Source organism: Buceros rhinoceros, unplaced genomic scaffold (assembly GCF_000710305.1).
Source record: "Buceros rhinoceros silvestris isolate BGI_N320 unplaced genomic scaffold, ASM71030v1 scaffold10053, whole genome shotgun sequence".
NCBI lineage: Eukaryota > Metazoa > Chordata > Aves > Bucerotiformes > Bucerotidae > Buceros > Buceros rhinoceros.
This window is the reverse complement of record NW_010404215.1, coordinates 19,769-38,456: the sequence shown is the minus strand read 5'-3', so window position 1 is coordinate 38,456 and position 18,688 is coordinate 19,769. Positions and strand designations below refer to the sequence as shown.

General features: G+C 36.4%; 1 protein-coding gene across 1 annotated transcript in view; it reads right to left on the bottom strand.

The window, feature by feature from the left end:
- LOC104490946 (liprin-alpha-2) overlaps nucleotides 1-8,219 on the bottom strand; it is a gene marked incomplete at both ends in the record, with an annotated part of 48,216 nt that extends 39,997 nt beyond the window's left edge. Inside the window, one exon of the mRNA XM_010133298.1 lies at nucleotides 8,103-8,219. Coding sequence (XP_010131600.1) covers nucleotides 8,103-8,219 — 117 coding nt within the window. The remainder of the gene's footprint in view (nucleotides 1-8,102) is intronic.
- Between the last annotated feature and the right edge of the window lie 10,469 nt (nucleotides 8,220-18,688).

The following is an 18,688-nucleotide window of genomic DNA, read 5'->3' as shown; positions in this document are numbered from 1 at the left end:
TACAGATACAAACTAAGGTTCAGCAAGGAATTGTTTTCAGAAAAATCACAATATTTAGAAAAGGATATAAAAATTAGATAAAATTGTTTCTAAATAACAGAACGTCATTTCTACAGGAGCTTGTGGAGCCTGAAATGTACTGTTACCTGCCTCCAGATGTGATATATCCTCATATCTGCCATAAGCCTGTGACCCTAACTCTCATGGTGACTGGACTTCAAGATACCCCTCTTTCACTCCCTGGTATTTTGGGATGGCACCTCAACCTAAAAAACCCATCACTTCATCTTTTGAGACTTATCCCTTCATCTTCTATGAAGGCAGGTGCCAGATGTTGCTCTATACAATATGGAAGTATTTGCTCAGTTGCTCTGACATTTGGTCAGTTAACTGTTGATATGGCAGCTAAGATATGAAAGCTTTCCTGTACTTCTTACGCAATTTTGAAGGCATAAATCACTTTAGAAATATTTTGGAAATACAGCATAATCTGTAGGAACACCAATTTTAAAACTGAAGTTTTGTTTAGAATCTCATTCTACAAATAATTTATAATTATTTCTACAAATAATACATATGTAGAAAATTCAATGTGGTAAAGAGTAGAAAAGAAATGCCATATGAAGTATTAAAAGCTTAAAGTTTAGAAGTTTAACACCATCATTTGGTTTTTTCCAAGCTTTTAAAACAGTTAGGAAGACAAATTGGAAAACTTTGTTCCAAGTCCCAGGAGGGAAAAAAAAAAGATTATTTTTAGCTCTGTAGTGGTGGAGACGTTCTTTCTGACTTAAAAAAGCTGTCTATGAAAGGTGGATCATCAAGGGAAAAGCAGAAATACCATATATTTCTCAGATAAAAAAAACTTTTCTGAATTCTGTAGTACAGAAATACTAAAATGGAACTAAAATAATCACCAAAGGAAGCAAATTATACACATCACTTGACTTTATGAATGTAAGAGTAAAATTTAACGCTGCTAAGAGTAGTGTTTACTGATACTGAGATGTAAGAATAAATGAATAAAAAGTTATCAGGAGATATTTTTTGCTATACTGTAGCATTCTTCCACCCCTATTCTGTTCAAATGCCTCATACAAAAGGTTTAAAAGGAAGTAAAATACATTAATACAGATACGTAGCTATGCAGTAGCCCATACACAGGTGACCACTAAATGAGCAAAAGCAATATGATCATCATCCGTATAATCAGCACACAAAACAGAATGTGAAAAGTACCCGTGTCAGGCAGTAATCTCGTTAATCATTAGAGGTCCCCAGTTACTCTGAATTTTCTCCAATCTCTAATCAACTATGAAAACCAGTGTTCTCTCAACTGAAATATTTCTTTCCCGCTCTAATACTGATATAAAAATAGCTACCTTCTCCAGCACCTTTCTCTCCAAACATCCTCACTTTCTTGCTCTTTCTACTAAGCCATCAAAAGACTGCAGCTTTTATGACTAAAGATCTGAATAGCTCTGCTTCCCAATCAGCTTTCAGCTCTTATTGTTCCTTCTGATTTCTGTAATCATCTGTCACGCTTTACTCATCTTGCAAAATGGGGTAGGAAAAAGAAAAAACCAAAAGGTTTGCATGCTGGATGTGGGGATTTTTCTTCTTATTGCTGGACTCTTCCAGAATGCCTGCCTATTTATCTTTTACACTGTTACAAGAGTTTCTGAGATCTGACACAGGAGAGGGAAATCAGTTTCTGCTTCTTTATTATAAGGGGTAGTTTATCTGCCCAAACCAAATTAGACATGAAAATTCACCTCCAGTTCCTTGACTAACTCTTTTTTCTTAGTAATCTCACCAGCCTACCATTAGAAGTAACTGGCCTAGCAAGACCTTGTAGTAAATCATCCAGTAAAGGTCAGCCAATGTAGCCAGCTAGCATAGTGCTTGAAGCATAAAATTCCCCTGCCAAGGTAATGAGACTTTCACAGCAATGTTTTAACAGTATTGATATGTAGAAGTATATAGGGGTTTCTATCAGGTAAAAAGAAAAATAAGGTTAATTAACAAATTAATTTATATGAAAAAAAAGCTGAAGCACACAAAGAGCTGATTTCTTGAAAAATTAAAATTTGAGAAATCTATCAATATATCATGTAAATAATGCATAAATCACATGGCTTTTCAGTATAATCCATATGCTATAGTGTTGAGCGCTAAGGAGTCATAGTCATGCAAACATACTAAACTATTAAGCAGATCAGTACTTACAAAATATTTGTTTAGACCCTTTCACAGAGAATATTACACATTCTCCTAAATTTACTCCTTAGATTAATGAAAACTTCTAATCCCAGCTGCAGCTTTTGTCTGTATTTCCTCTCACTCTGGAAACTTCTCACCATCCTAGATGTCTCGAGCCATCAACCTTCATTGTCCTCCTCAGCACATGATTCTTTAATTAGCTTTATCAATATTAATCCAGAAAGAAATTATAAGAAACCCAGAAAGATATCTGCACGTGCTTGGAAACAAATGCATCATCTGGTTATCAAACATATTTCAACTTACATCTTGAAAATCCTTCTCACAGGTAATGTTCTCTAGATTTCTTACGGGTTTTATTGCTGTCTTCTGAACTCTCAAGACAGTCCACATCTCTGTTCAAGACTGGGACCCAAAGCTGGACACAAGACTTCAGCTGAAGCCTGATCAGCGCCATGGAAGGTCCAGGAATATTTTGTGTTCTGACGGTTCTAGTTCTGTTTAGCTATCCCACTGTGGAACTCGGATACTGTTGATTCATTATATTTTTATCATTCACTTTAATTCTCAGAAACGTTTCTGTAGAATTATTACATACCTCTTTCCCATATTATCTAAGTGCTGTTTCCAGCCTTCCCATACCTTGCATGAATTCTTAAAAAACAACTATGAGCTCTTTCCATATGAAGGGATGAAGCTCATTGCCTTCCTGGGGTTGAAAACTTCCCTCTGTCACTGGTAATCATGTCACCCTAGAATATCTTAAGTGTATGTCCTGCCTTCTGAATAATTCTGCTTATTGCTCATAAGACAACACATTTCATCTTTCCAATTTGTGATTTATAATAGAACCTTATCTGAATGGACATCAAGATGGTAACAATCATTTTCTACCAGAAAATAACAATCTTTTTCTACATTGCCCCAATAACCACCTAATTTTATGATAATTCATATACTTCAAACCTAAGGGTTGTGATAGAATTAAAAAAAAAAGGAAGCTCACAGATACATTTTTTCTCACTAAGGTCTTTCTCACTGGTCAAAGTAATTTCTGCTTTTACATGAGACACAGAATGTTTTTGCCCACCAGATCCTTAAACATTATTCCAGAGCTGAGAAAACCAAAGATCACTTGGCAACATCATTGGCACCGCCACACTTTCATCTCCAGGATGTATCTTTCTTTCTGAGCTATGAAGCTTATCCAGGACTGATGAGAACACCAACCCTTCTTGTCCCAAAGATTCTTCATTGTTTTGGGTTTGCTTAGGATAAATAAACTCCTGTAGTATTGCTGGTGCAATAATTTGAGGAGACAAAGGAACTTTGGTAATACTTTACTAAGACTCTGCACTCAAGTTTACCAGAAGTATATCAGGTGTAGACAACAAACCCTGCTTGTATTGTCAGGAGGTGCTCACCTGTTATCCTTCACCGCTGGCTGTCTCAGATAAGAAACCATCAATATTGAGAAGAGGTGCACATAAGTTATCCCCCTTCAGAACTGCAAGTTCCTTCTTCATTGTTTGGGTCACTGCAGAGCTTCACACCTGCCCAGGTTCTTTCTTTTAACATCACTACGTGCATCCTCCATTGGTATCACCTTGATTTCTAATGCTATTCAGTCCCACCTTTGCAGCTTCCCTACCTGCTTCCTAATAGATTTCCAATAGGCACTTTATTCACTGGGAATTCTGCCTTTCCTGGCCTTCATTCGTGGGGAAATAGGGCTATCATCCTTACAGTTCAAGTGAAGAGTGGGAGGCGGCAGGTGGTGTCCAGTGGTCACAGATCTAGGTAGGAGAATATCTGATAATAGAAATGGTTGCTTCTTAATCCCACAGCAGGTGATCATCATCAGGTTGTTTTGTCTGTTGCTGATTTTTTTTTATAACAATTTTTCAAAGTCCTTTAAAGCTCTTCAAATTGGGCAAGTTGGCCTCTTCACATATTTCTGTATTTGCTAGCTTTTAAATTTCTCCTGCCTAAATGATATAGCTTAGAAGGTTTACTGTCATAGAACAGAAAATTTAACATACCTGATTGAGGTCCCCCCCAGAGAACATGTGTGAACTTACCTGTTCGTTTAATGACCTGGCATCCACCTACTGCTGAAAGCAAAACAGTGCAATCCCCAGTCTGTTCCAGGCACAAAAAGCTACACCTAAGAAGCTCTTTGGTTTTTTGTTGTTTTGTTTTAAATCAGGATGATGCCATGTTGAAATCCTAACACTTTCCTACAGCAGATGTCTTACAAAGTTAGGAATTATGTGAAATAGTAATTAAAAGCCATTCACTTATTCCCTTAAAATTTTTTTCTTAAAGTAAAAAATATTCATAGTTAATACCTCTCATTGCTTCTATTTTACCATTATTTCATTTTGAGATGTTTCATTTATACTTGATAATGAGTCTCCATTTGTGATTAAACCCTGTCACCATTAATAAAATTTCTCTTTCTTAACAATTAACTGGCTTGATTTCCCTTATTGCTGATTTTTTTAAAAATTACTATGAACTGAATCACTGTTTTTTTAGTAATCGATTTATGGTACTGTCCTGGTTTGAGCTAAAACTTCCTTGTTTTACGTAATGGACAAATAGAATTATTCCATGCAAATACGATAATTCCGCATGTAATTGGTTAAGGGGGTCAGGTGAAACGTTACGTCGGGAGTCTTTAAAAGCAGCAGGCAGAGGGCAGATCTCTCTCTTGGGCTTCCAGACTCGCTGCACGAAGGAGAGCTGCTGCCGCGGACCTGCTGGCAGACGTCCAGGCCTGACCAGGCCCGACTAGGCCGAACCCAGACCGAGACCTGAGGGCCTGCATTGGACTACAGACTCTGAGCTGTTCTGCCGTGGGTCCTGTACTGTCTGAAATCGGGTGAGGATATCTGGACTTCAACTCCCTTTCGTGACGGGAGCTTTCCTGAGTTTCCCTGCAGTTTTTTTTCCCTTGCCGCGCGGGGTTTCTCCCCCACTGTCTCGCCGCGAGTAGAATTCTGCTCCCTGCCCGAAGCAGCAGCCGCAGAGTCTTCACTCCCACCTCGCCGCTGGATGACGGCCAAGAGCACTGACCTTGAACAGACCGTTAAGAACTGCGGTTATCTAAGTCCTCTCTGCTTCGTTTTTTTTCCTTTTTCTCGGTTTGTGCATATATATATAATAGTGCATAGTTGTGTGGTTTTATTTTTTATTGAAAGTTTGTTCCAGGTTTCCGAAAACGCAGACCGAGGTGTGAATTTCTTCTTCCCCTTTAAAACCCTTCTGTCTCTAACGAGACAAAGGGGACTGTTAAGGAATTCGAGGAGTTGTTACCTCGGTCCCTCGACCCTTAACAGGTACAGTAGAACAATTTCCTCTGGAACCAAATTTTTTGTGTCATAAACTACTTTCTATAAAATGTATGAAGTCTCATATTAGCATTCATTTATTTTCAGGTTCTGGAGGGTTTTTTTAATTCTCAATTTGGACTCTTAACTTTTTCATAATTTTGCTAATATCAGTGTAGATAAACACACTAAAGCAACTTTGATCATATTCTTTTTATTATTGGTATGACATTAATTTTTCAGTTCTCTGGCAATGTCTAATTTTTCCGTGATTTGGGAAAAAGAAAATGAATAGCCCAGAAAACATCTTGGACTCTCCTTTCTACCCTCTTGAAAGGAAGTAGCCTAAAAGTACATAATAACTTCTTTTAGCACCTATTCTAAGCATTGAAGTAATATACAAAATATTTGCTTTGCTGTGAAATGCAGTCAGCTTATCTTTCTGTTCCCCCCAAGAGTACAATAACCATCCAGTACTAATGTTACAAATAAGCTGAACTATATTAAATCTACGTTGACATCTTTTTCCAAATAACTTTGAAGTTATTCCGGCTTCAGAATGAATGTTAAACTTTGACACACCTAAATCTCAGAAAACACTCTGGTCTTCGTGTTTTCCATGCTAGCCATGCTGGCTCTGCCTGTAGGTGTCTTTTACCTGAGGAATCCTCTAATGGCCTGTAGCAGTTTGGGACTACCTGTTCTGGGACCCTAGGCATGTTCAGCTTAGAAAGCAGAGCAGACTTTACTGTGTCTGTACCTCAGGGAAGTCCAAGAAGATAGGCACCATTAACATGGTGAAAGTACTGCTTAAGTTTGACCCATATAATTGTGACTATCAGTCTGCAAGCCAAAACCTGAAATGTAGGATCTACTCAGCTGACTGGAACTGAACCTTGACCTCTTGTATCGTAAGCAGGTGCAAATCATTACCTCACAGCTTATTGGTCTCCAACCCTACTGCTGAAGTTAAAGGAATATTTTCTGAATGAATGCTTAGAATCCGGGCTTAAGCTGAAGAACCTTACAAAGTGGGGACTTACCTTCACAAAGTAAGGCGGCATTGATGGTGGGCCCTAAGATAGTAATAGAAAGGTAGAGAGCAGCTAGTGCAGAGGATGTGAATTAGAGAGCACTAGCTGATCTGGAGCAAATACAGCCTCCTGTTAACTCCCTATTTGGTATGCTTTCATTACTCTAATGAGCAAAAATAAGTAAGCACAAGCCTTTAATATTCAGCTTAACAAGACCAACTCATTTGGATTAGGAAGCATAGAGGTTTCCTGGACATAATATTCTAGAAATTATTTATTTCATATAAAATGATTATAATGTGTTAATTGACTTTCATTCCTCTTACATTAATGTTTAATCATGCAGATTTCTTAAAAGGCAGGTATTCTCATTTCCATTTAGTTCTGCTTATAAGTAATGAGCTCAATGGCTCAAATCAGAAGGCATACCTTGCAAAGAAAGTGGAAAATTAGAGATTTTTAGCTAAACAATGTGTTTGTATTTAAAAGCATAAGTGAGTGGGATGTTCACTGTTCTAGCGAAAGTTCACAGATGTGTCAAAGAATAAGATTTCACAAGGAAAAGATAAGTAACTGAACGGTATTTGTTTACCATATGTTTCTCAACCACATGGATTAGTCAATGAAAAATACACACATACAATAAATCACAAAGCATGTAGAATTAATGCTTGCAGTGCAAGTGCACCCTTGTAAAGTGGATTGCCTATAAAATAAATGAGTAATGATGAGTGTTATTTTTTATAAGTATGATTTATGCCACAGTTCATCACATGCCATTAGACAAAAATGCGCAATTAGAGATCCAAGCAGCAGCTCTGCTTGTCTCAGCTGTCTGACAAATGCTATGTTATGGTTGAATTTTAATTTAATAACTGTGAAGCAAGAGAGGAAGATATGCAGCTTGGAAAACTAAGGCTTAGAAGAAAACCTTGTTCCTAAATCAGATATTTACCTTTTTTCTCTTTCAGCCTTAAGTGGCAAATACTTACCCTATATTCTATTCTCGTTGAAAGAGTGTTAAGTAAATAAAATGCTCTTCACTTCTCCCCATGTGAACATGGACATGAATATGAAGAGGATCCATGGGTTGCACAGAGGTAAATGACTTTTTCTGGTTTTTAGATCCCTGTCATCCTTTTACGGACTATTTTGGCAGCAGTTTCTGCATAGATACCCTTTCACATATATGTGCCACTACACCTTGCTCTTCTGTGCGTGATGTGCAGAGGATCACTCAGCAAGATACGGTATCCTTAATTGTAGCATTACGCAAAAAATTCCAAGAAAAGATTGTTAAAGCTGTGAGTCTAACTCAACACTGTATCAAAGAGGAAGTACCTGCCCATTTGCATTTCCTTTCCATTTAAACAAGCTCATTTTTTGATACGGGTTTCATTAGCCAGACAATATTCTAAAGGAATGTCCCATAAAATACTCACATTAGAAAAATCCAACACCTGATTATTTCTCACATTGATTGTGTGATCCAATGGAAACTAACATTTTATACCTTTTCATGAACCTTTTGCCCTGGCTCCATTCCCTCAATATGCTCTGGTTCGGCAGGCCCTTCGCCAGCTGCCATTTTCCTTTGAATGTGTGCATTCTGTTCACGCAAAGCTACGATCTGCAAAAGAGAGAAAAGGAATTATCAATATACAGAAGAAACTGAAAAACTACTGAGCAGTTAGTTTGTTAAATCTATTAACATTTCGATCCTATATTGGTCATTGGCAGCATTCACAAAAGTAAGTCTGTACATGCAGAGAGGTTTAAAAACAAAAATATTAAGAATGACTAAAGGCCATTAAGGATACAAAGGAACCAAAAAATGATAGGATAGTTAACAATTATCTTGCTTTATCTTCTCTCCTTACTTTCTGCTAGGGTACTTTTTTTTTTTTTTAATTTTATCTTGAAAGATGAAAGAGCTGTCAGGCATTGATTTTGTAACACTGTGAGGAGAAGACTCATTCTTTCATATGGAGCACAATGGACACCAAACTGGTGTTACAGAAAACCGGTCCCAAAGGCTATCCCAGTCCAAGTCCCCAATCAAAACCAAGCAATGTAAAATGATGTGCTAGCTTTCTGTCAGCTTCCCAGATGTTAGTAACTGCAACATACTTTTAAAGTGGTTTTGGTTAAGAAAAACTTGTATGTAAAGGTCTTCTACTGTGGCATTCATTGACTATTTTTGATCAAATGCAAGTAGGTTTTTTGTATTAAAAGTACTATTTTATTTATTAGTATTACCTATTAAAAATCCCATGCCGCTACTGGAGAATAAGCTGCTTTCTCTACCAAACTGTGACGCGTAACCAAAAAGGAAAGGAAAATCAGCATACAAAATTTGGCAACGTTTGAACTAGGCTCATCAGAAATAATAGAAATAAACCGGAACACACAAGCTATACACAAAAATGCAACAGATTTACTCCCAGTACGAAGTCTCTCACAAGACAGAAAATGAAGAAGGAAAAGCATTTCCTCCACACATTTACTTTGGACATTTTACAAAATCATGAATTTAAAATTATGTCAGAGGCACGAGATCAGAATCGATTTCTAAATATACAAAATTCTAAATGATTTGGTATCTCTGCTGCTGCTACTTAATCAGTTCTCTACTTCCAACTGTATGAGTGTCCATTTGTTACCTCATTATAGCTTAAGGTGTCAGGTAATTGACTTCACTATGAATACTTAATTCACTTATCTATAATAGCAACGAAAAGGAACTACCAACTTATTAGAGTTTTAATAACATTTGCTTTCTATAGATACATTTTTTAATTACATGTATTTTAATTACATCTATACAGTGTGACGTCATTCAAAAATCTGTCCTACATTTACAGAAATTCAGTCTTGTCTCTTTACTACTGTACACATATCTTGAGCATCAATGGAAAAGCTTTTATTAGATTTCCCAGGAGCAGTAATTGCCTGAGTGCCAGACTTTCCCTTGAAGCACCAGCATTCTTCAATGTCTCACGGGTTTTGTTCAGGGATGTATGACATTTTGGCTGCTTTTTGCTCTACATTTTGGTGTTCTTGCTTTTTTGCAAGCATGTATGAAAAGAAAGATGAACACTGTTTTGCAACCAGATATATGAGAATGAAACTGAATTAATTTCTTATTTTCTTGATAAAATTACTTAAAATTCAATAAGAAAGCAGCACATAACATACAAAACACCAGAGACTTGTAGATATAAATAAATAAGAAAGACATAAATATATAAGAAAATATTTCCCTGTTCAAATATTAGGCTGAAATCCCTCCAAATTGGTGTAAAGGAACTAAATACATTCCTTTTTTTTTATGACTCATGGTAGTATTTGGTCCGTAAGTAATGCTAAGAACTCCTGGAAGGAAGGATGAGAACTTTAGACAGGAAGAATGATTGCATACTTGAAAACTCAGAGGGGCTTAGGATTTGGAAGCCTGAGATGATCGCTGGTGGTGTTACCTGGTAAGATTTGGGATGAATCAGAATATTGACCAGTTAGGGACCAGACAAAATAACACCCTCACTACTCGGCTTTCCCTGTAATGTTCTGACATCCTCAGGGAGAAGCTGTTGTTACTATCAGAGTATGTCATACACTGTAAATTACAAGGATGGTATTCTGGGTGCTTTTCCTACCCATAACAATTTACTTTGCCTGAAATATTGGCGCTTGAGGCTTTGTTCCCAGTGCTGTTGTTCTATAAAAAGGGAGCACTCCATATTTGACCCCAGCACAAAGCATGGTCTATTTACAGAAAAAATGTTAAGTTTCAGCCTTAAATCACCCAGTGATTTAAAAAATCACCCAGTGATTTAAGGCAGAATTTTCACAACTGAGCTGAAAATCTGGAACTTATCTGGCTGGCACAGAGCAGCATAACTGAATAGCCAAAACATTGAATACTTAGAGTAAAAAGTGGTTATCTGACTCTTTCTGTAAACACTGGCGAGAGAGGCAGTGCCAGTGGGTCTTCTTTGTCTGAAATAGGTAGGATGAATGAGATGCATATCTTGTCTCCTGACTGAAGGAAAAACAGATGATTATCTTAAACTAGAAGCTCCTGTTATAATGGCTAAATTTAAGCAAAAGAAATACCATCAAAGTACTCAAGAAATTCCAGAAATAACTCAAGTTTTGAAGTAAAAAGCAGGCCTGTATTACGGTACTATACACTAACCTGGTCCTGCCCACTTCTCAGATACAGCGAGGAAAACTGTTCCAGTTAACTTCTGGATCCATACTGCACTTTTCACAGTGTGTATAGAGTACAGAGAACTGTACACAGTATGGTACAGGATAAAAAAAAAAAATTCTTTGTTCTCAAAAGTATATGTCCTCTGTGTAGGCTAAAATAGTGGCTTAATCAATTTCCATTTTTCTCTATTGACTTTTTCTTTAGAGTTTTTGGTATTTAGATTGTATTTAAATATCCACCAATAAAAAATTTAAATGTGATTACTGTAATCATCTTAATTTCCATCTTTGCTTTCCATTGAGAAATGATTAATGATAAATTCTAGAGATATAAAGATAATGAATTAATAAACATAAAAGCCCAAATGTTTACAGAGGGGTTTTTTGTAGATTTTTTTCTAATATTTAAAACAGTAGGAATTTTTTTTACTTAATTATTTCAATTTTTCTACTTTGAAATTATTTAATTTATCATTAATTGAAATAGTTTTAGAGCAAGTTAAATATACTGTTTTGTTGTTAAAAGTAGCTCTAAACATACATATATAATGTTAGACAGTCCCCTAAAGCCAGTAAGAATCTGAATCACTTCAAAAACGTAAATCATTAAAGGAAGAAAATTATTTTAAGCTTTTGAAAAGCTTTTTTTTGATAAACTTGCCCTACCTTAAACCACCTAATTTGTTTCTTTGATCTTCCAACACTGAAACAAATCTGTCTTAGGCAGTTAAACAGCTCACTGTTCTATAAAGTTTTTTGTTTAATCTCTTCTTTTCAAGAACGTGTTTCTTTTTACATGGGTAGTTTACTAAACTGAAGTTCTTGTGACTATATTGTGTCGTTTTTCCATCCAGCTCTTACCTGATTAAAGCCTTTCAGAAAACAGTGAAATTACGTAGTTGGATGTCCTCCTATATTATTCTGTCGTAACCATCTATATTTAAACAGTGTTAAATATGAGATTTCAGTCAACTGAGAACATAATTCAGACTCCTGGTTCACCTTCTGACTTTGGTGTCATCTTGATAGGGATAGCTTATGTTAAGTTTTAATCAATGTCTATCATTTCATATGGTAAATATTAAGAGCAGCATGGGAAATAAAGGATGCTTAGAGACCAAGGTTATGACTATCTGCTTCAATGGAAATTTATATCCTGATTCAAAAATATAACTACAGCCTTTTCCAGTTATATTTCTAATTTGTGTTAACCTCAACACAGCCTTTCAGAAGCCACTGGTTAGAAAGTTCAGAGATATTTAAATAAGGTGATTGAAATTGTTTCAGTTGTACATTGTATTTGTCATTATTAATATTTTATTTCAAGTTATAGGGCCAGAAATGCACATACATTTTCTGACATTCTATATGTAACTTCTGAAAGGAATTATAATAATGGTAATCAGCATTTTGTACTATCAGGATCTTGTGTAAACAATACGCTATATATATTTCACCCCTTGGTGGAGGAAAAATGCATCATGGATGCACACTTGCAAAACATTTTTATGAAAAACAAATTGATCCTTTTTAAAATCTGAGTACAAAACAAGTATTATAAAAGGAGGGTTTTTTTCATGAGATGAAGGGCATTTTAACCAAACTAAGACAATCTCACAAAAATCTCAATTATGTGAGATTTTATGTGCTCCTGAGAGTACATTTAGGAAGGGTGCATCTCATTCACGGGGGTCACCGGGATGCCTGCTGTGTATTGTAAGAACAGGACTTACATAAAAACCTTGGACTTGTCAAAATATTAATTTTAATTGTATCTTTCCATGAGTAAAAAGGAATCTTCTAATAATCTTGTTCAAAAGATACTTTCAATATTTAATTAGGATCCCAGTGGATAGTTTCGGGTTTTACTGCAATCTTAATGACTCTGTCTGTTGAGGTGTGACAGATGTATCTGTGGTACTTTAAGACATTTTTGCCTCTGCCCTCTCAGTCTGAGTTTATCAGCAGAATATCAGAAGCAGCATGAGTAAGTGCCCAGGAGCTGCTGGTCATAAGTTTCCACTTCAACACACTTTCATATAGAATGCAAAACTAGCAACTGTGGTACCTGAGGTACAGAAATGCATTCTCTGTTTTAAGGCGGGGGATGCTATATAAGAAAAATCTGCGTGGGATTTGAAGTTCCTTAGCAGATTCTTCCAGCCTACAAAGTTAATGCCATTTACAAACCAAAGGCAAAACAAATTGTTGCAGTGGTTTCTGAAAGTCTTTCCACCCGCTACTTTTCAGCTTATACTCCTTGTACACCACTATGTAATCACTTGCAGCATCATGATTGCCAAATTATAGCAATTCCAGCGTAGCTTAGTATACACTTACCTGCATATGTTTTCACACATCTTCACATCTCTGAATAAACCACTGAAAAGTTTGCATGACAGACCACTTGGGAAACCATGAAGAGTAGCTCTGCAGAGGTGTTACAATGTGGTGGTTTACAAGTAGTCAAACTAGTATGAAAAGATTTAAATGGAAATCTGTTTTTGCAGTGTAGTGGTAGGTTTTTTGAATGAGCAATTAAATTTGCCAGAAAGTAGAAACATTATTGAGATTTTTAATTTGTTCTGACAAGAAGATTAGCCATTGCTAGGCTTTAAACATATTCCAGTTGAACAGTCCTATTTTCAAACCTGCCTAAATTATACATCCTGAAGAACAGAAGGAAACCCCTACATTCATACATATGGGTATTGCACATGTTCCTGTCTATTTGTTTATGTTGTATTATGCGCTCTGGAATGAGATAAAACACCAGGCAGGAAACGCAAAATCATGACATGGTACCTTTTGGCACAATAAATTGCATTTTGCATGCAATAAATAATTTCTAAGTTATGTCATACTGTTAGTCTTTGCAGAATCCCGGAGGAAACCTGGCATGTGCCAAGCTACATGGTCTTTCAGTAAATAGCACAGAAGTGGATGTAACCACAGGGCCGCAGGACAGCGGTTGGATCACAAGCTCTGTGGTGAGAAGCAAAGGTGCCAGCTGAGTGCTAACTGCCATAAAAAGGCACACTTGAAGCACTACAAAGGATCTCAGGATTAGCAGCTTGATTGCACTGCAACAAGACCTATTGGAATTTCACTATGTAAAGAATCAGCACTGGCTTAGGAGGTTTTGGCAGATATTATTCTGACACCTGCCATTTAAACTCTCACAAGATTTTCTTTCCCCAAAAAACCTTATATAATAACCAACATGACCAAACCAACTCTATTTAGTCATCCACTGATAACAACTGACTTAGCCTGTCATAAAGATAAAGAATGTTTTAATAATTTCCAGCAATCAACGGGATTGAGTCACAAATTCTGATTGGCTTCATTTTCTACATTGATCAAAGGAAGAGCCCAAGCCGGGAGCTTGCCTCATCTTTGAAAAATAGTGATGAAAGTGAGATGGTCCGCTAATAAGACCACCAAAGTGCTCCTGAAAACCCAGGGGAACAGGCGGTGTGTGTAGCTCAACCACTTTCTCAACATTCTTTGGTAGACTACAACAGACGAAAGTCTAATGCTCGCAAAATTATAATGAAAATTCCTTTTCAGCCATTGAAGTGTCTGACATTGGTAGATGGGCTAAAGAAGGAATTAAGGCAAGAAACAGATCCCCCCTCTCCCCAGAAAAGCTAATACAGAATTTTGGAGTTATCTATGTATAAAATGAAATTAATAAATACATACAGAAAAGGGAGGTGGTGACTTGCAGCAGGGGAGGGGGGGGGGTGGGGTGGCAGGAAACTTTATTCCCAGAGTGGTAGCTAAAATCTCAGTACATTTCAGCATCGTGATGGAATGAACTGCACAGGACTGATGACTGGCTATAAATACAGCACTGGAGAGAGTGAATGCAAGATGCTCTTTTCAGGCTATCATAAATGCACATTCTGACTTCATAAACCAAAATTCTCATAAACCCATACAGAATCTTTTAAAGGAACAGATAAAAATGAATCTCCATGAAGATAGCTCTAGTGCCGAACCGCTTTAGTTTTTCCATTCAGCATTGCATGTTCTGAGCTTTGCAACCAGTTAAGTATGGACTTTGAGCTTTATTTTCACAACAAACAGGACTTAAAGTAACTAGGGACCATACAGCATTGGAATCAATATTAATCACACTTCGAGAGAACAGAAGAAAAGAAAAAATCTGTTTTGGCTTGCAAAAATAACTTTGGAAGGTGGAAAATGAAACTTTCAGCACTAACAATAGAGGTTGGGCTCACTTCGGGGAAAGGAAAAAAAGATTTTTTTTTTTTTAAACTTAGCACTTTTTCTTCTCTGCCATTCAACTACTTAAAACAATCAGACAAATTTGCAAGTAGGGCTTTTGTAGCCCTCTGAAAATTCACTTGTAAACTAAGTGTTATTATCTGACTAACAGCCTCTGCTGGGTTTATTTTATATTTGCCTGGATTACAGTGTAGGGTATTGTTATTTAACTGGTGAGCTTTTCCAGACACTTTGCACAACTGAAATGTGTCATGATGTGTCAAGAAAGATACTACTGTATTCAAAGAAAAAACCTGTAGGAGTTATGAGTAACAAATACTTTCAAAATTTTAACATCACAAATTCTTCTCTTCCTTCCTTCCTTGAGACTGTTGACCTTTTATTGATATTGCTGTTCAGTTTTCATTGCTATGGAGAAATACTTATTAAGGCAAAATCACCCTCATGACGGAGTCTTTATAACCCTTAAGGATAGTAGTAGCCCTAGTGAAAACACATCTTGTACATTTGTGCTATACGGACTTTAAATAGGTGGAAATTGAAATAGAATTTCTACACTCTTACTCCTTAATGGCCACAGAGCTTTGCCTCATCATTATCAGAAATTTGGCATTTGGTAGTGACCTCTGCAAGACAACATACATTCAATTCAGGTTTACAGTAACCCTTTCCATGCTGATCAAAAAGGAGCATTATTAAAGAGAGTTGACGTAAGTCAGGGAGTCTTTCACCTTGTGGCAAAAGGAGGAGGTCATACGCTGAGCTCCAGCCCTCAGTTACAGTTCTTTTATGTTTTAAGTAAGTCTTTGCCATCTATGCTTCAAGTTCTGTCAAAGAAAGCTAAAACATCTTGCTGCTTCTCTTTGTGGTATGCCTTGATTATTTTATTCTTGTAATCTTGACATAGGCACTGCTCTCTGTGACCCTGCTGTATGGTGGCTAGCACTTTCAGACTCTGCTTTCATGTGACTGAAACGTAAATAATGAATGACAGTTTGCAAAGATGACTGGACATGCTCTGAACCTGTGGCAGATTAATGATTTTAACTGCAAACATGAAAATACTAACCATGCGTATGATCTTTTGCTGTTGGTGGTTTGTGCTCATGATACCTATTGATAGGTCCTGGCCATCAGTGTTTTATTGACGTGCATATGAAGGTCCTTTCTGTCTGTGACAAGGGCACTGTGGTCCAGGGGTAGCCCAGAACAGTGGCACTCAGCTGTATGCAGCAGGGGACTGCTTGCAGGGGGTCCTGCTGTTCATTTACAGTATCGCTGAGCCCTGACTCCTGAACACTAAGTGCCTGGATCAGCAGGCATCATTTTTATACTTTAAAAGTAATAATATGCTAACAGACTAGGCTGGTAGTAAGTAAATAGGGTTTATTAGTCTCCTTCCTTTCAAGATGTATTCTGAGCCAAATTAAGTGTTACTGTGTAAATAACTGTCTTGTTCTACTGCATGTGGTCTAGAGCATGCACCATTTATTTCTATGGTGCACCGGCAGCACTTTGTAAACAGAACAGGAGTCATTTGCAGCAATTGTGCAGCTGCTATTACGAAAAAGAATACCTGTCAAGGCTTTTCACAGAAGATTACCAGGTACATTTCAATACGTAGTTGCTTTTAGTACATAAGCATTTAAATGAAAACTACCCATGCTTAAGGTATATAAATCAGCTTGAAAAATCCTGTTTATGTTTAAATGGAGTTCTTAGCTATCTGCACTGCAAATCCAGTTTCCTCTTCTGATTACATTAACATATTTCCCTCCAAGTAAAAACAGTCTTCCCAAAATGAAATTTTGTATTCTTTGACTACATGTTGTCACCCAGAGACTTTGAGATTGTTTAGGCTTAGTTTGACTGGACACGTCTGTTATGACACCACCGCTATTCTGCATGTGTAGTCAGTTTTATTAGATTTTCCTATAGAGCGTATCTCTATTAAAATCACCATCTGTGTTACTGATTGCACAAAACATGACAATATGACAGATAGATAGGATATGAGTAAAAATACAGAAAGGAAATGAACCTTACCCCAGAACTACAATTAAAGAATATCAAAGACCCAATCTGCATGCACAAATTTAATCCCAACTTAAATCTAACTCCCAGTCTGTTGAAATCAAAGCACAGTAGAGCAAATTAAAGTATTTCAAACATTAAACCAAATGTACCCATTTAATTTTAGTCAAGATCTTATTACTTCTCAATGGCATTCTTACTGGGAGTCTTTTTTTCCCACAGGTTTCCCCAGTAAAAATCAAGAATACGGTCCTCACTGATACAATTTTTATATGTTTCTTAACAACAAAGAACATTCTTTGTAAGTAGAACTTCTAAAACAGTGGTTTTATGAAAGAGTTACTGCAGAAAAGAATCTAAAATGATAGGCATTTTCTAATGCAAAGGAATTATGGTTTCTTTTTATTTTTTCATAATGACAGATTCTACATGGTTAAATGTAAAAAACTAAAATCTCCAGGTACAATGTTAAACAAATTGGATCATTTGTTATGGACTAAACCAAGTAAAATGAGCCGTCTATAGGTCCTCTTGGAATAATTCCACCTACAACTTGATTGTCCCTATTAATATTAATGAAAGTTTTTACTATTTCCTAATGCTAACACTTTCCAGTCAAGATCCCCAAGAATTATTAGTATCTAATTTTGCCCCATCAAACCCAAAATATTTTTTACATTTTTGTATCCCAAGTAAAATTATTTCTGTATTTATTTCTATGAAAGAAGTATGATGGGGAACTGTTAAATTAAAAAACCCCCGATTTTAAAAATCTCCCGATATGATTAATTAGGTAAGCATTTACCAAGATACATCTATCCTTTGCGTATCCTCAGCACAATCTCTGTTTCTATTTTTCTCACAAATATTTTATCACTAAGCTGTTTTATCAGTGTTAGCATACCGGTAGCAAAATGGCAATAATTTTCTTCACAAATGTGGAACTGATTGGTCACTTTTGTAGACCTTGCTTTGCCTGCTGCCAGTGGAGGGCCCATACCTCTGAATGGCAAATTACTCTTGATTAATGCTATTGCTGACATTGATCACAGACATTAGTTTTTACTGTCTTGCTAGTTAACTATGTTATGAATTGTCAGAATACTTTTAGAGTCACATGTGGGTTGAGGTCACCTAAAACAAAACCACAAATGATATATTTTCTGGTTCATATGTTAATGGAAAGTATGAACTCACTGAAGCTTAAAGCTGACTTTAATTATTGACTCATGTCATTAATTTAAATCTTTTATTCAAATGCCGCATGTAAGACCTTTTCATACATTAAAAACCAGGTATAAAATAGAATACTGTCATCTTGTGATACTACTGAAAATCTGGTTTGAGGGTTAGTGGATGTGAACGTACTTAACAAATCATGTAATATTTAAGAAATATACACAAAATTGCATAATCATTCCAAAGAAGCACATTAAATGAATGTTAATACAATATATTGTTCCAGCAGATTAAAAACAAAGGATAATGGGTTTGTGTTTTGCATTTTCATCAAGATGGATGAGCAAGAAGATTGTTAACGATAAAGAATCAACAAGAATGATTCTTGCAGTGAAATTATCTTGATCCACATGA